This window comes from Schistocerca serialis, chromosome 7 (assembly GCF_023864345.2).
Source record: "Schistocerca serialis cubense isolate TAMUIC-IGC-003099 chromosome 7, iqSchSeri2.2, whole genome shotgun sequence".
Classification (NCBI taxonomy): Eukaryota; Metazoa; Arthropoda; class Insecta; order Orthoptera; family Acrididae; genus Schistocerca; species Schistocerca serialis.
Window position 1 is genome coordinate 526,568,312 of NC_064644.1, and position 16,946 is coordinate 526,585,257.

Sequence of the window (16,946 nt, forward strand, 5' to 3'; positions counted from 1 at the left end):
GTGTGTTTGTGTGTGGTTTTTACTCTAGCCCATCAAAGAATATCTCTAAAAGCTAGCAAGTTTTCTTTCTTCTGTGTGTGCCTATTGAGAGCTCAATGCTGATTTTTGGTGAGTGGTCTCCTGTAATCCTTGAGTATTTACTTGTTTCAATGTTTTATTAGTTTTCCCCCATTTATCTAATAAATACAAAGTTTCATTTCTTCTAAATTCAATATTTGATACTTAGGTTGGTGTATTTGTGATACCAGTGTTTGGCATTTTTATTTCAGAAAGTGTTGTTGACTAAATTTAACGCTTTCCACTCCAACATTGAAAGGCACTCAAAATTGTAAATGTTGTTTCCCACTCTGATGTCAAACCTCATTCGATATGATTTTTTGCAGCTCTCACATGCTCAGTTCTCAAATCTGATAGTATTAGGCATCAGTGGTACTTAGTGCTGCCGTATAGGGGAAACTGTGTTAACTTGGTGTCAAGCTGTTGCAGTTGCGTAAAAGGAATTTTGGAATTATTATGTTCAAGTTTGCACGAGTGCAATGGCAAATTCCTCACACTCAATTCTTTCTGAGAATGAGAATTTACAGCTTTTCGAGAAATCTTTAAGTGACAGTGTAGTGAGAGTGATTTTGATGATGAGATTGGTTCACTTCTAAATAATTTTAGTGCAGATGGCAATGAAAACCAGGAAAATATGCATGTTTCTAGTGATTCAGCAAAAGATTCAAGGCGAATTTGGAGTGAAAATAACTCTGACTTTACAGGTTTTCCTTTAGATGATTCAAAGTGTGGTTTTATCAGTTAAACTGTTAATGTTCCATCATTGCCAGCTGTTTTCTTTCAGTTTATTTTCACAGATGACCTATTTCAACAAACAGCAGCCAAAATGAACAGGTATGCTCAAGCAAAAATATGCAAAGAGACACCACTTCCACAACATTCTGCATGGTGGGACTGGAAAAATGTTACCAAGGAAGAAATGAAATGCTTCCATAGTTTGCTACTGAATATGGCATTACAGAAGTGTAAGAACTTGCAAGACATTTTTTTTCAAGAGAATGGTCACAATCACTTGACTTATTTTCAGACTGTTTTACTCACAGACTATTTATGCAAATTTTCTGGGCACTTCATGTTTCTAATCCAGAGAGTGCCACTCGCATCAACAGTTAGGTTCAGTCAAATCTGAGTAAAGTGGTTAATGTTTTGGATTACTTGTCTCACAAGTTTCTCAAAATTTATTGACCATGTAGGTATTCAGCTGCTGATGAATGTGCAGTATCATTCAAAATGTACAATCCTCAAAAATCAACAAAATGTGGACTTAGGAGTTTATGTGGTTTTGGATTCATTAAATGGTTATATTTGCAGTTCGATACTCTATTTTGGCACTGTAACAACAGAGTCCTCGAGCCATCCAGACTTGTATTTTTCCTGAGAGAATAGTTCTTCAATTGCTGGCTAATATCAGGAATGCTGCAGGGCAATCAGGGTATCATTTGTACATTGACTATCTTTACACAGGTGTTGCATTAGCTGATGAACAGTTGAAACAGAACATACTTCTCACAGGAACAATCCAAGCCAATCGCAAAAACCTTCCAACTGCAATCAAGAACTGAGTTCTTCGTCTGAAAAAGCCATGAAATAAAATGCATCCGCAATAACAAAATGATGATTCTGGCATGACAAAATAGCTCAGTGTCACTTATAGAAAGGAGAAACAGAAAGAAAGGGGAAGAAAAACTGAAACCAAATGTGATTGTTGATTATACTTTGAAAATGGGTGGAGTTGATCGATCTGACCATTTTATTTCCAGTTATGGTTTTCTAATGATAAGTCTGAAGTGATGGCGAAAAATATACTTTTGGTTGTGTAAACAGCTATTTGCTATGCAAAAACAACTTCTGCAAGAAAAACAACTTGAAAAAACTGTCTCACAAAGTATTCTGTATAAGTGTTATAAGAAACTTAGTTGGTGAAGAAAAAAATCCATGGCAGATACAAGGATGTCATTCAACTTCTGATGATGAGGAACGCTGGAATGGACAGTTGCAAATTATCAACAAGCTTCCTGGGAACAAGCATAAGCAATATGCAGTGAGTTCAGGCAGAAAGAAGAAAGGTGGCAGGCGTGAAACTGTGTATCACTGGGAAACATGTACACAAAACCCAGCTCTCCATCCTGACAAGCATTTCAAAAAATCTCATAGATTGAAAAGTTTTGTACTGTAATGTTTTGGAAATATATTTGAATAAAAGTGCACTTTTTGTTTTCATGTATGGCCTACCTGTTGGTCAGTGGCCTCATTGTTTCCACAAAGAGACTGTGCAATTCTCTGTGGCACACTTGCCGCCCAAACAGCAGCGATTTAAATAAGATTGCACGGAGCTGCCCTGTGTCTGCCATATGGAGTGCAAGGAGTTAAATTTTTAATTCAGTAACTTTTCCTTTACCTTAATTGGATGTCTAGTGTGAGATCTTAATTAAAACTATGAAGATGTGGAAAAGGATTTTTTGTATTTTGGCATACATACCATAAAATCTTTTCATACGATCATCAGCCTCATTTATATCAACATGTGGACAATACTGTTCTCCTGGACCAAGTAAAGCCTCTTCTGATGGTGGAGGTGGTGGCGGAGGTGGAGGTGGGTACTCAGGTGGAATCTCTGGAGGGGCAGGGAGTGGTGGGGGAACCTCATTTTCCACTTCCATTCCACTACCAGCTTCTGTTAAAACAAAAAGAAACAAAATGCATGACAATGTTCCAATGACTTTATTTTCATAAACAAATACTGAAAAAGAAATAGTTGTAGCTAAATTTAATGGCATCAAATAAATATATTTTTTAGTTATTCATTGTGCCCAACTAACAAGCATGTTTGAATTTTTTTAGCACTGTTTGGCTTCCTTCCTCCCAGAAACTCTTTTCCTGTTCACTGTACTTCTTTTACATGCTTTTGTCCATCCTGAATTTTATTTGGTAGACATCTCAGCAAATTTATATTCCTGAATTAAGACTATAATTTTATTTTGTCTTAAATAATTTCTTTATGAATGCAAATTTACACCCATGCTCTCGCATGCACATGCGCGCGTGCACACACACGCACGCACGCGCGCGCGCACACACACACACACACACACACACACACACACACACACACACACACACACACAACCCCCCCCCCCCCCCCCACACACACACACACACTGTGTATGTGGACTCAGATAATTTCATTGCTTAATAATGTAAGGAGTTCATAAAGTTTATACTCATAGAATAGTAACTCAGTTTGTGCAGCTTCAGTGAAGATGTGATGTGACAAATTCCTTGACATAAACAAAGGCTTTGCATAGTAATTTTGCACAATGTTGTCACTAGATCATGAGTTAACTAATGCAGGAAGCGGCCCTATAATGCTTCCAAGGGACAGAGGAAGGGTGAAGTTTCAGAAACCTCAAAATTGATGTTAATTTATCCTGAATCACATTTGCCACTAATAAACATTCTGCGAAGGATTGCAGCAGACACAGGGAGGTTTGCAGAAATCACTGAAATTATTCAGATAATTACACAAAAAAACAAAATTTTACTGTCCTCTCTTGCAAATTCGACAAAAATGCACTCATAGAATCATTCGTCTGATTGCAGGAAATATCATTTTAAGATAAAAAGCCTTTTGAAATATGATGACAGTGTGTTTCCAATAACCTTTTTGTAAGTGTTATTGCTAATGATCTTTGTTGTATCAGTGAAAATAGAAAAGTGAAAGAATCTCAACTGCAAAAAAATTACCAAGCATAGGAACTGAAGAGAATATTCAAGACTTTCCCCTGGATCGAATAGTTGTCTTAGGCGGCAAGAGCACAAAGACATGAGGGGTAGGCTTACAGAAGTAGAGAAATACGTGAATGGGGGCAGCTTCCACAGATGCAAGCAGAATAAATAGCTAGTTGCCCGCAGTTGACAGGGGCTGCTGGTAGGGAACTACAAGAGAGCTCACCAAAGTTAGGAAAACAATCAGGAAGCATGCAGATAACTGATAACAAAAGGCAAGAGTGGAATGCCTTTTTCCTAATCACTTAAATCACAAATGTGTGATGATGGTTGGCAATCATAAATATGAAAAATAGATACATTGAATCTCTATCTTCTACATCTGTAGTTTGTTCACTGCACTTTACGGCTCTTGAAAGTTCAGTTCGTAGCTAATCACATCGCTTTAAAGGTCCCATATGGCCTTATATTCCCATTTTCTACTTCTTATCTGTGAGAAGTAAGAAAGAAGTAAAAAGGTGTCCTTCCCTAAATACAAAGTATCTCTCGACATGCCTGATTACCTCTGGACGTGTACAATGGTGAGCGCAGTGTTGAGCCTGGTGAGGTGGCTGTTGTTGCCTGGCTACTTGCTGGGCTCACAGCGGCTTCCACGCCGAGGTCTTGTGTCTCCAGTGTGTCGAGGTCTGTCACTAACCATGTGCTATGGTGCCGTTTTCTACTGGGGGTGGAGCTGCTTCCTATAAAGAACCAAAGAGAATCATCCATTTCAGCTTTATTGAAACATTATAGGAACAATGAGCTATAGGACAGGACTAATAGTGTGTGTGTGTTTGTGTGTGTGTGTGTGTGTGTGTGTGTGTGTGTGTGCGTGTGCACGCACGCGCGAGCACGCATGTGCTTGGGAAAGAGAAATTGACCATAGTTAAGTATAAGTCACAGCATTTAAAAAAAAAAAATTAGGTTAAGACAATCATGTAAGTGGCCAGTATGTTGAAATACCTTTCACTGGAAAAAATGCCATAATTATAAAACTGACTCATTTTACATCATAGTGAGAAGTCAAATTTAATATTATCCATTGAATATAACAAAAACTAAATTAAACTGATCAGGACCCTGAATCAAAACACTCTACCCTCATTCCAACCCAGCACTGACATTCTCTCTTGCACCACCTTAAAATTGTCCTCAGCTCAGCCTGCTACCATCTTGCACACTGACCCTTACCCCGCCAACAGCTCAGCAAAATTCTCTGCCCTTATAAAGCCCACCAACCAGAAATAGAGCATCCATTTTGACAGCTGCTATCTCAAGTAAACAACTGGCCACCCACAAACAATGTATCTGCAATGACGAGCAGTTCCTTGGCAAGTATGCTGAATGTTTTACTGGTGCCTTTGCAGGTAGGTAACAACCTCCAAACCTAGTCCACAAACAGAGAGCTCCTATCCCATTTCCACACATGCCTGTAATCCCCCAACCAGCCCCATGAATCAGCTGTATAGGAGAACCCTGTTCATTACCTAATATCACTCTGGACAGTAATAATTCAACAACATCCTTAGCCAGGTCTTCCAATACCCATCCGCATGCCCAGACAAAATATCCTACCCATAATCATTCCCACCTCTCTCAGAGTGGTATACTACCATCCATCCAACCTTACCTGACCTATTCCCCAAACACTTTGCCAGAAGAAGCATGTGGGAGATCCACATACAAGACCTGCATTATGCATCCCCACTCCTCCCCCAGTACATACTACTGTAGTGCTGTCACAAAACAAAAACCTTCTCTATCAGAGACAGGAGCCAGCTATGAAAGCAACAGGAGCTAGTTGTGAAAGCAGTAACGCTGTAGACCAGCTGTGCTGTAACTTTAGTACAGCTTCTTAAATGTGCATGACCACCAAATGTCCACTCATATGAATGCCAATGTCCAAATGTGACCAAGAAATAGTTGACCATCCGGTGATAGAGCACCCCATGTCGTTGACCATTCACAAACCACTTTCGTAACCCAACATATACCTACAATTGGCATGTTTTCAGACTCTAGTTGCCTGCCAGAATCAGCCCACATGGCTAGTTGCCTGCCAGAATCAGCCCACATGGCGACAAGCCAGTGCCAGCCTGCACATGTTGCATGTGTATGTCAACTTTCTGGACAATGACGAAAACATTCTAGTTTTTTATCCCTGTTATCTCCTGAAGCCACCACATGAGATGCCAGTCTCACCACTAGCACAGCACTGTAATATCATATTTTATTATGGAAATAGCTGTGTCATATGCTGTGCTCTGTCTAGAAGTCTGGGAGTATGCTCCTTGCATACGAAAATTGAACATTATCATTGCATTATCTCTCATTCCTATTCTCTCTGTTGTTAAATGTGATGTTAATGACTACAATTTTGTTCTTGCTCTGATAAAGATGAAGGGAACTTATAATTGTGAATATTATGTATTACAACTTGATAGTAAGAGTAAAAGTTGAATTCAAGGAAGAAGTAAATGAGTGCCCATCTCTAACAAATAATTAGGTGAGACTCGAACATAAATATTACTCTTTGTAGTCATTCTAATTACTACAAAAAGGTTCAGGTACACTATGTCAACATGGAGTTGGAGGGGCGCTATGGAGATTGGTGAATAAATCTGCAAACAAACATGGCAACTTTCAACGGACTCAAGAGAATGCAACACAAAATCTTCCACAAATCTTTACCAACATATTACCACATGACAAAACATTCACAAGGTGAGTTTAGTTTCAATGGACATTTCAATAAACATTTGAAAATCAAGAATACTTGCTAATCTTGTAAATAAAACCATAAAATACAATAAAAATAACAATATATCACACTTCATAAGACCATGCAACTGTAACCACATGACTTGCTGCTCATAGAAATCCTTCCATCTGCATGATTAAGACACTGCTCAACAATTTGCAGGCAGGATGTGTGTGGCATATACTCTGGGCTCTACAGTGGCCATGCCCAGAATCTCATCACTCGGACACACACTCACCACACAAGAGTTCACTCAGCATACACCCTGGGCTGTATGCTGGCCAAACCCAGTGGCCCATCCAATGGTGCACATGCTGAGCTAACAGTAGCTCTTCCATGTCAGTCCAGATACTCATGGATTAATGGACAGTTACAAGCAAAATGTTATCTTTTCTTGTAACTGACAACAGAACTGTGAAATGCCATTGTTTAGCAACTATCAGACAGTAAGCTAATTATGCTACCCTCAACAGCTCTAATGTGTTTTCAGTGTTATGCCATTCCTAGCAATGAGTACATTGCTGTTGTCTGCTTAGGAGCCAGTTTATTCAACATGTACCTGTATACTGGTCACAACAAAATGGTGACAGGGGTAAAGTCTACACTCCTGCGACATCCACCCAGCTGCTGCCCTTCTCCAGTCATGCCCCATGTTGCCCTTCCTCTTTGAGTCTTAAATGATGCAGCCATTGCCAGCCTTCCTCACTGGGGTGGTGCTGCCCAAGATGCACCAATGGGGCAGCAAGATTCTAGGTTTACAATGTTGCATTTTCTGTCATTAGCATTGAGGGTTTCAGACAATTTGGACAGATGTTTTACTGTCCCCCACCCCGGGGAGACAGTGCTTCTCAGTATTCTTTCTACATTCATGGTATTCTAACATCTGACACTTGTTACAGTATGTTTGTTGTACACTCCAATGTCCCACTCCTCATTCTAGTTTTGTTGCAAACTCCACAGCAGGCATTGGTAAACGTGCAAGGAGCCACACCACGCACTGTCTCTGCCTGCTCGACTCTCCAGGACTCCTTTGAGCCAGTGGCACCACAAGAAGCCACAGGGTCAAGTGCCATCAGATGACCTCACCATGGAACAGGAGGTGTCCAGCCACATTTGTGGAGCACCTCCAGTGTCAGTCACCTCTAGATGACACTGCCGCAGTTCTCTGTTTCTGGAATGGCCCCAGATCTTGACTTCTCTCCTGGGCTCTGCCAGCCTCTCCACCTTTCTACAGGAACCTCTGTACCTCATCCCCTTCTCAAGTCTCAATTCTAAGCCTCTTCTCTTCATGCTCCTATGCATGCTCAGCCAACTTTGCACACAATGTATTCTTCTGGTGCTCTTCCTTCTAAGCCAGGTGCCAGGTCACAGCCCCACACCTGAGGACACCCCAGCATCAGCCCAGGGATAACATCTCTCCCTTGTGAACAGCTGTTGGCACTGTGTTTCCCAGTATTGCGTGGCCAATGCTGTCTCCCCGCACTGGGATAGGGGGGAGGGTAGGTTCTGTGGCAAGCACCGCACAACATTCCAGCACCATGATGCAAGACCATTACAATAACTTTGTCACCTTTACCCTAAGGGGAAGGAGGATGTAGAATCTTCAGCTATCATTGAGATGGGTCCACCATTTGTCCCCAAGGAAGATGCGCACCGGTTCATCAATCGGAGCACACGGTCACCACTCAGCATTCACTCAGCGTACCCTCAGGGCTGTACACTGGCCACACCCAGTATCCCATCCAATTGAGTACATACTGAACCAATGGTAACCAGATCATGTTGACTTTGACACTGGCTTGGACAAATGGACTAACAGACAGTTACTTGCCAGTGTTATCTCTCATATGTTTTCAGTGTTATGCTACTCTTAATAAAGAATACATTGTTCTTATCTACTTGGGACCCTGTTTATTTAATATGCACCTGTACACCAGTCACAACAGAACACACTGCTAGACATGTTTGACCACAGTGGCTGCTTCATGTCATCTGATCTGCCCACCCATCAAGACTACAGTCTCCAAACTATGTACCTGGAGATTGTCATTACAACAAATTCTTCAGTCCCACAATCTTCCTGGCTTCAGTCTCTGGTAACCTTTGACCCAGAGCCACCTCCACACCTGTCCTCAAACCCTCCACTTGACCATATCTGTTTACTTTCCTTCTGTTGTATCGTGCCCCCCCCCCCCCCCAATCCACTCATCTAATTCATTGTATGCCGCATGCAGTTCTCCCTACCTGTGCCAGGAAAAAGCAGTGGTGCCACATACCTATCACATTCCCTTGTGGTCTCCACTTAACAGCCTTCAGTCATCTTCTTCTTCTCTCTCCACCTGTGTTTCCCTTTCACCCAGTCCACCATACATGTTCATCCCAGTACAGTTTCACCACCAAAACAATATACTTGACAAGGATACTTAAGCTGTGTGTGTGTGTGTGTGTGTGTGTGTGTGTGTGTGTGTGTGTGTGTGTGTGTGTGTGTGTGTTTCGTGTTAGGTTAGTTGTCATTACAACAAATTCTTCAATCCCACAATCCTCCTGGCATCAGTCTCTGCTAACCTCTGACCCAGAGCCACCTCCACACCTGTCCCCAAACCCTCCACTTGACCATATCTGTTTACTTTCAGTCTGTTGTATCGTGCCCCCCCATTCCACTCATCTAATTCATTGTATGCCGCATGCAGTTCTCCCTACCTGTGCCAGGAAAAAGCAGTGGTGCCACATACCTATCACATTCCCTTGTGGTCTCCACTTAACAGCCTTCAGTCATCTTCTTCTTCTCTCTCCACCTGTGTTTCCCTTTCACCCAGTCCACCATACATGTCTCATCCCAGTACAGTTTCACCACCAAAACAATATACTTGACAAGGATACTTAAGCTGTGTGTGTGTGTGTGTGTGTGTGTGTGTGTGTGTGTGTGTGTGTGTGTGTGTGTGTTTCGTGTTAGGTTAGTTGTCATTACAACAAATTCTTCAATCCCACAATCCTCCTGGCATCAGTCTCTGCTAACCTCTGACCCACAGCCACCTCCACACCTGTCCCCAAACCCTCCACTTGACCCCAGAAATATTTCCAATCCTGTTTAACATGCCTGTCAACCACTCAGCATTTCAACAAATGGTGAGTGGTAACCTTTACACCTTTCAATATTCACAAACATAACAAAGTGCACAAACACAAGAGACAAACTTCAATTTATTATTACTAAACCATCAACAATATTATGAAAAGGGTAGAATGCTACTCACTGTAAAGATAACATGTTGAGTTACAGAGGTGCACAATCAAATACTGTTACACATTGAGCTTTTAGCCAAAGCCTCCTTCAGAAAAGAAAACACACACATTTGCTCTGGCCAGAGTGGTCGGGATGGTGGTCATGAGTGTGTGAGGTGTGCTTGCTTTTACAAATGTATGTGTATTTTCTTTTCTGCTGAAGGCTTTGGCTGAAAGCCTTTTCATTGTTCCTGTCTACAACTCAATGTGTGATCTATAATGTGAGTAGCAATCTATCTTTTTCGTGATATTGTTTATATTCCTACCTGGATTTTCCATTGTTTCATTACCAAACTATCTGTGGCATCAGTCAATATTTTTGAATACCGGAGGAAATATTTTGCATTGAATGACTAAATTGATGGGGTTGCAGTGAAGGCAGGTGTCAGAATCAAATTCTTTTGAAAACCCCTAGGAAAATGTAATTCATCATTATGAAAGCTACACATAAAGTCCTCTTCTAACCAGTCACTGAGTTTAATCTGTACATCAGTTAACCTTACATACTTGAATTAATGAGTGACTGAGATGATTCAGACAAGAGCTGTTTCATTTGACATGGATTTTTTTCTTTAGTACAAAAGTGCCACCAAAGAACTGACAAAATCAAGTGGGAAACAAAACAAGAATGATGATGTACTTCACAGAAAGATCTATTCTTAAATTCCGAGAACAGACATTTCAAGACTACTAAAGAAACACATTATTTATTCCCACTGTATCCTACATAATGACCACAATTATAAATTTAGAGCTGTTCAGCCTTATATAACAGTGTACCAAGAGCAATTTTCTCAAGCTCAATTTTTGAAAGGATTATGGTGGAAAGAAGATTACACTGGTGCAGTATTACAATATTCGACACAGTCAGTGCATAATAGAGTACAGATGAAGATGTAAATGCAATTTATGAGAGTACTGTCACATCAGCCACAGAATGAAGAATAATCGTGAACAATGAAGATCACTGAACAATGGGAGAATAGTAATGAATAAATTAGTTCCTGTGCAAAGGAGTTCTGCCACACACTAAATGAGGACCCACCTCTGCTACCAGTGACACCTGCAGGTCCAGGCCTTTGCTGGGTCAGCTGCTGCACTTGCAGGCTGAGCTGCTTGCGTTGCCTTGTGAGGTCTCCCACCAGCCTCTGCACTCTTCTCAACTCTGCCTCCAGTGCAGCTGTCCCACCACCTGGTTCTGTTATTGGCTGTTGCAGTTTTTGGCGTAAAATTACAAGCTCCTGTTCCAGGCGTGCATTCTCTGCTACTGTTTCTTCAAGTTTCTGCAATGATATTTTTTAATCATATCTCATGTTATGTCGGAAGCAGCTTACATCAGTTTTATGAATGATACTTTATTTATTTATGTAGTTGTTCCACTATGCATTAGTGTGCGTGCAATGTAATAATATAGAATGCATCAAAATAAAAGTTATATGATTGAAAAATATACCAAAGAAACCTAATTCCAACCATTTAAGTGACTGGTTGGAACAGTGGTATTAACATAGTTAAAACTAATTAAGAGACTGCTAAAAATGGTAAACAGAAGTAAAAGTGCAAAATTAACTGTTCTACAAGGATTTTCAACTGATATTAATGACTCAAAAACTACCAGAAAAAACAAAGGGGATGCATAAAATACATTTATTTCTCTTAAATAAGTTTTATCCAAAACATAAAAGTCTTACCAACCAAATAGTTTACTTTAAAAGAACCTTCAAAAGGGGGTGAAACTGACTGATTATGGACCTTAAATACATCAGAAGCCAATAAAATTATTATTACTTTTTTTCAGAGCATCAGCAATGAGCTGTAGTCATACAATTTTTGGTCTTTATTACCTCTTGCTCTAACAGATCATAAAATTAGAAAAAGAAAAAGCTGTGTTGGTCAATTTCACCCCACCTGGGGGTGAGGCTGACCAATTATCTTTTATGCGATAATTGTGGATTGTTTATGACTCTAGGGTGACTTTAATTATTCTGAATACTTTATTAATAACTGAAAAATGTACCTGCATAACAATTAAATTTTAATACTAATATCGGAGTAACATACAAAGAAAGATTAAGGACAAAAAAAATGTGATCACAAATTTGCTTTATGAACGTCTGAAGAAACATACACACTTCTTCTTTAGCACTAAAAACTGGCTGACTGCCTTGTGTCTTAACATGATGACTGTGAATCCTGTTTATCATGGTTCCTTTGGAAGTTTTATATGCTCAGCTAGCCTTGTTAATTCTTAGTTTTCCTTTTAGAATTTCTGTGAGACATAGTCCAAAAACATACAGGATACATTTCCTTAATTCACCCAATTTTCATTTGTACACCTGCAGCATTTTCACACTGACAACTCTTATGATCTCAACTGTATGATGTAACAGACAAAACCACAACCCACATCACAAATTCAAAATTTAACATACAGACACTTGTAACAATGATTTCCCCACTACACTGTCAGACTGTTATAAGACAATTATTGCTGAATCCATTTTGTCACAATTTTGCTGGATTCATTAGATCACATTTTTGCTGCATTCATGAATACTTTTTTTGTAAAAGAACTGCTTGGGAAAAGACTGTCAACTTCACCCGAATCAACGAAGAATTTGCAAAGTTTTATTTGTGTGTCTATAAATAGATAAACATAATAGATTAAAATTCAGTTATTGTTCTGCTTGTCATTGTGAATGGTCAATGCATGAGAGACCTAGACACATGAGTTGTTTTATTTCAGTTAAATAAATAAAAGTTTTAACACACTAAAAATGTTCAAAAAAATTGTCCTTCTGAAAATGATTAGTATTCAGATAGAGGTTCAGAATACTAGAAATTTAACCATTGCCATGAGTTAACAATTTTCAAACAATTAATATAATAGCTAAAATAAAAAAATTTTCACTGTCAGTGTGTCGTTATTTAACATATAATGTTTTTTGAATTTCAACCAACATCACACCATGTGATGGGAATTCAGAGTAATATTAAATCACATCTTGTACCTAGCAGTATGCAAATAGAATACCAAACCCTTCTACAGTATTCTTGTTAGTTGTCATACGTGCTTCTAACATAATGTGTTATGCTTGCAAATAATCTGCTAAAAAAATTATTGCAACAGTTGTAAACTGTTCTTTGAGATGGTGAGTTGGAGGGCTCTGCTCATAATGCTCCAAACATTCACAATTGGAGAGATATCTGGTGACCTTATGGCCAAAGTAGGGTTTGTCAAGAATGAAGACAAGCTGTAGAAACTCTTGCTACATGGGAGTGGGCATTATATTGCTGAAATGTAGCCCCACAATGGCTTGCCGTGAAGGGCAACAAAACAGGACGAAGAACATCGTCGATGTACCTGTGTGCTGTAAAGATGCCACAGACAGCAACAAAAGGGATGCTGCTATGAAATGAAAAGGGACCCTAAACCATCACTTGCTTGTCAGGCTGTATGGTGGGCAACAGTCTGGTTGGTAAATGACAGCTGTCTGGGGCATCTCCAGAGATGTCTTTGGCTGGAATATCATCTTCAGTGATGAGACCCACTTCGAATGGGCCTCAATGACCAGCCATTTTTAAAATCAAACCTATTCCACAGATTTTGCTATCACTAAAATGCATTTCTCAAATCTATTTACCTTGGAATTGTGTGCAAGTAAGAGGCGAACACGGCTCAGCTCTCTTTCCAGTGCTCGTTGTTGCTTACGGAAGTGCTCCACTTCAACTGGTGAGAAATGACTGTTGTTCTGAAGCTTGTGCCGAAGACCAGCTAGGGCTCTCTCTAGCAGTTCCTGCACATTTCAATTCTTTATTGGCAATAAAATATAAATGACTTTTTTTTTAATTTCACAAGAAAAAATTATGAATAATCAAACTGGAATATTAGTGAAAATACAAAAATATTAATTGTGAAAAAAATGCATAACAAAGTAATAACTCCTGTTTAGGGCAATGATTTGCGTACTTCTACAAGAAAACTTTGACTGTAACAGTTCCAACCACTAAAAAATCACCTTATCCTGTTGAAGACTCTGCAATGTGCTGGATTCCTCTTGCAGCAACCGGTCCAAGCGATATAACTGCTGCACTTTAGCCTGTTTTGAAATAAATAGAATAACAAAGTCAGGGTGCTACAAAAAATGTATTTCCACAAATCTTATGTCACTGTTCACCAAGAAATAACATTACACATCAATTAAAACACTTCTGATTCTGAATGTAACATAAAAAATTGCTAATTAACTAGTATCATTCAGAATTGTTTGAAATTCTTATTTATTCTTCTTCCATATAGAAAGGAACAACAAATGAGAACATGGACACAAAAATAGAAACAATCTATGTACTGATATGAGCAGTTGCTGACAATAAGTACGAAAATAATATGAGAGTGAGTGCCTGCTGCACTGTGCTTATAAAGAGGAGGGCTCCAGTAAATACAAAGTGGAAGCAATGCCATGTGCCCAAGTCATGTGGCACACTCCAGGTGGCCTCTGATGGACAATCTGCGCAGATGCTGTTGGTAAAATATTTGAAGGGTAATGCACTGGTGGCCTGGTACTGCGGTACCCATCCAGGCATTACATACAGGGTTATAGCACCCCCTCCCCCCTCGGGGAAAGGTACCACAAAGTGGTGGAACTGTGCCAACAGTGGAGGTACTGGCCACTCAGGGGCGGTTGTGTGGGAGGTCCCGAGGTGCTTGAACAGCCAGTGGCGGAATTGACAGTGGCAGCAAAGCATCACTGAAAGGCCCAAAAGCAGGTGCCAGGGGACTGGACCCCATAGGAGAGGCAGGAGGTGGCAACACCTACAAGGGAGGCAGGCCTGCCGCCTCCTCCCCCCCCCCCCCCCCTGCCCCCCAACAGCAGGGAAGACCCACAAGACTGGGATAGGTGCTGAGGGAAGAGGCAGAGGTGGTGGCAGTGGATCTGCAGCTCTCAACATGGCACATGGATACACCTGGTCATGATGGTGCACCACCAAGCTATAACTGGTACACACCATACAGATGCCATGGCCTCAGCAGCTGTGGATTGTGGCTGGACTTGAGTTTGGTCAGTGGCCAAAATCCTGAGACCAGACTGCAGAGCCAGGAGTGAGCCACAATGAATGAATGGGTGTCAGTGGGGCAGCATGAGCAGGTGCAGGATCGTACATGGCTGGCAACACTGGAGCATTCTGGCCAGATTCTGATCCCCCACTGGTACAAACCTATAGGAACTCAAGAAGTGTGTTCAGGCATCATCTGTGGAGAACTACACAATGTACTTCTTCATTTGAACCCTGAATGGGTGAACGAGACGTTCCACCTCACTGTTCGATTGGGGATGAAAAGCACGAGTATTCACATGGGGAATACCTTGACAGGTACAGAAATTGTGAAAGGTCTAAGACATAAACAGTGGAGGTTTATCTACCACAACCATATAAGGTAATCATTCAATAGAAAATACTTTGGAGTGGACCTGAATCGTATCTGCAGCTGACATCAAAGGACAGGGTAACATATGGAAATTTAGAGGAACAATCACAACCAACAACCAGTAAGAAATTAGGAAAGGTCCTACAGATCAACATGACTGCATTCCTGTGGAAGCTGTGGTGTGGGTGGGCCACAGAGAAAGCATCACCTGAGGTGCTGCCTGTTGGGTAGCATTCTGAGAGCAGACTGCAACAAGACACACAATGTCACCGTCAATTCCGGGCCAAAATATGTGCCACAGGGCAATAACTGTTTATGTGAGACCCTCCCTTCCCCCAACGTCCCTTATTTAGGAGCTGAAGCACATCCCACCATAGGAAAGCCACAATCACACTAAGAGTACAGGATAGCTAGGATCACAACCCTAGCTAAAAGAACAACACCATGAAATATCGAAAGGCAGTGATAGGAGGCAAAATAGTTATGCAAAGGATCAAAAGCCATGCCCAGAGGCTTGTCCAGCAACCATGTCAAATGAGGTGAACAGCTTGACACAATGCCAGATCAGTAGGGACAGACACTGCAATCTGGGCCCTTCCATTATACATTGAACTTCAAAATCTACGAGAAAACAAAGGATTCATTCTGATTAAAAGTAGTATCCAGCCCCATTGAAATCTGGAACAGCACATCAGCATTGGCATGCTGTGCAGTAGGCTGAAAATGTATTCATAGTTGTAGTGAAACAGAAACAAGTCCCAACATTGGAGGTGATGTGCTGTTTTGTCGGGCAACAAAGCAGACAGATCAAACAATGAAACCAAGAACTAATGTCCGTAATGAGTGGAGTTGAGTGTTTTTGATGTGTAAGCTGTTGGGTGTTCAGAATTATCTGCATACCGATGTACCTCGAGTCCATACTGAGAAGTGTCCATAACCAAAACCAGGCGATGGCCAGGAGGGAAAATAGCCAAACAAGGAATCAAATGTACTTTATATTCCAAAAGCATGAATGTACTCTTGCAGGCTGGTATCCACTGAAGAGGTATGTTCTTGTGTAGCAACTCATGGAAGGGATTGGACCAACATGGTTGCACTCAGAATGAATATGTGATAATAAGCAGTTTTACCTAGAAATTCTTAAGAGTTCCTTGACATCTATAGGGTGAGGCAGAGCCATGACAGCAGTGGCATGATGAAGTAAAGGCTTAACATCATCCTGAGAAATTTCAATCCTCAAATACACAATGGATGGCTGAAAGAAGTGTGACATGACTGAGCTGCATTTCAACCCTGCAGTCTGTAAGACCATGAACAAGGTGCAAAAGTTACATGAATTCCCTTCTGTTGATGTACTCATCACGATTTCATTAAGATAGTTGATGCAGCCCAGAACAGACATCATCAATTGTTCCACAAATGCTGAAATACTGCCAGGGAACTAGCCACATCAAGTGGGAGGCAGTAATATTGGTGCAACATGAAGGGGGTGTTAATCACAAGGAGCCATTTAGAATCCCCATCTGTTGGAACCTGTAAATAGTCTGCAGATAAATCAATTTTGGAGAAAAACTGGCTCCTGGGAAGTTTAGCCAATAACCAGATGGGGCCTTTAGGTGTCAATGATAGACTGAGTATAACTGAAACTTT

At 40.7% G+C, this 16,946-nt stretch overlaps 1 protein-coding gene across 1 annotated transcript in view; it reads right to left on the bottom strand.

Moving 5' to 3' along the window:
• LOC126413204 (zinc finger C3H1 domain-containing protein-like) overlaps nucleotides 1–16,946 on the bottom strand; it is a 525,925-nt gene that overhangs the window by 63,770 nt on the left and 445,209 nt on the right. Inside the window, exons 9-13 of the mRNA XM_050083100.1 lie at nucleotides 13,885–13,965; nucleotides 13,510–13,662; nucleotides 10,911–11,148; nucleotides 4,347–4,523; nucleotides 2,537–2,731 (exon numbers count right to left, since the gene is read on the bottom strand). Coding sequence (XP_049939057.1) covers nucleotides 2,537–2,731; nucleotides 4,347–4,523; nucleotides 10,911–11,148; nucleotides 13,510–13,662; nucleotides 13,885–13,965 — 844 coding nt within the window. The remainder of the gene's footprint in view (nucleotides 1–2,536; nucleotides 2,732–4,346; nucleotides 4,524–10,910; nucleotides 11,149–13,509; nucleotides 13,663–13,884; nucleotides 13,966–16,946) is intronic.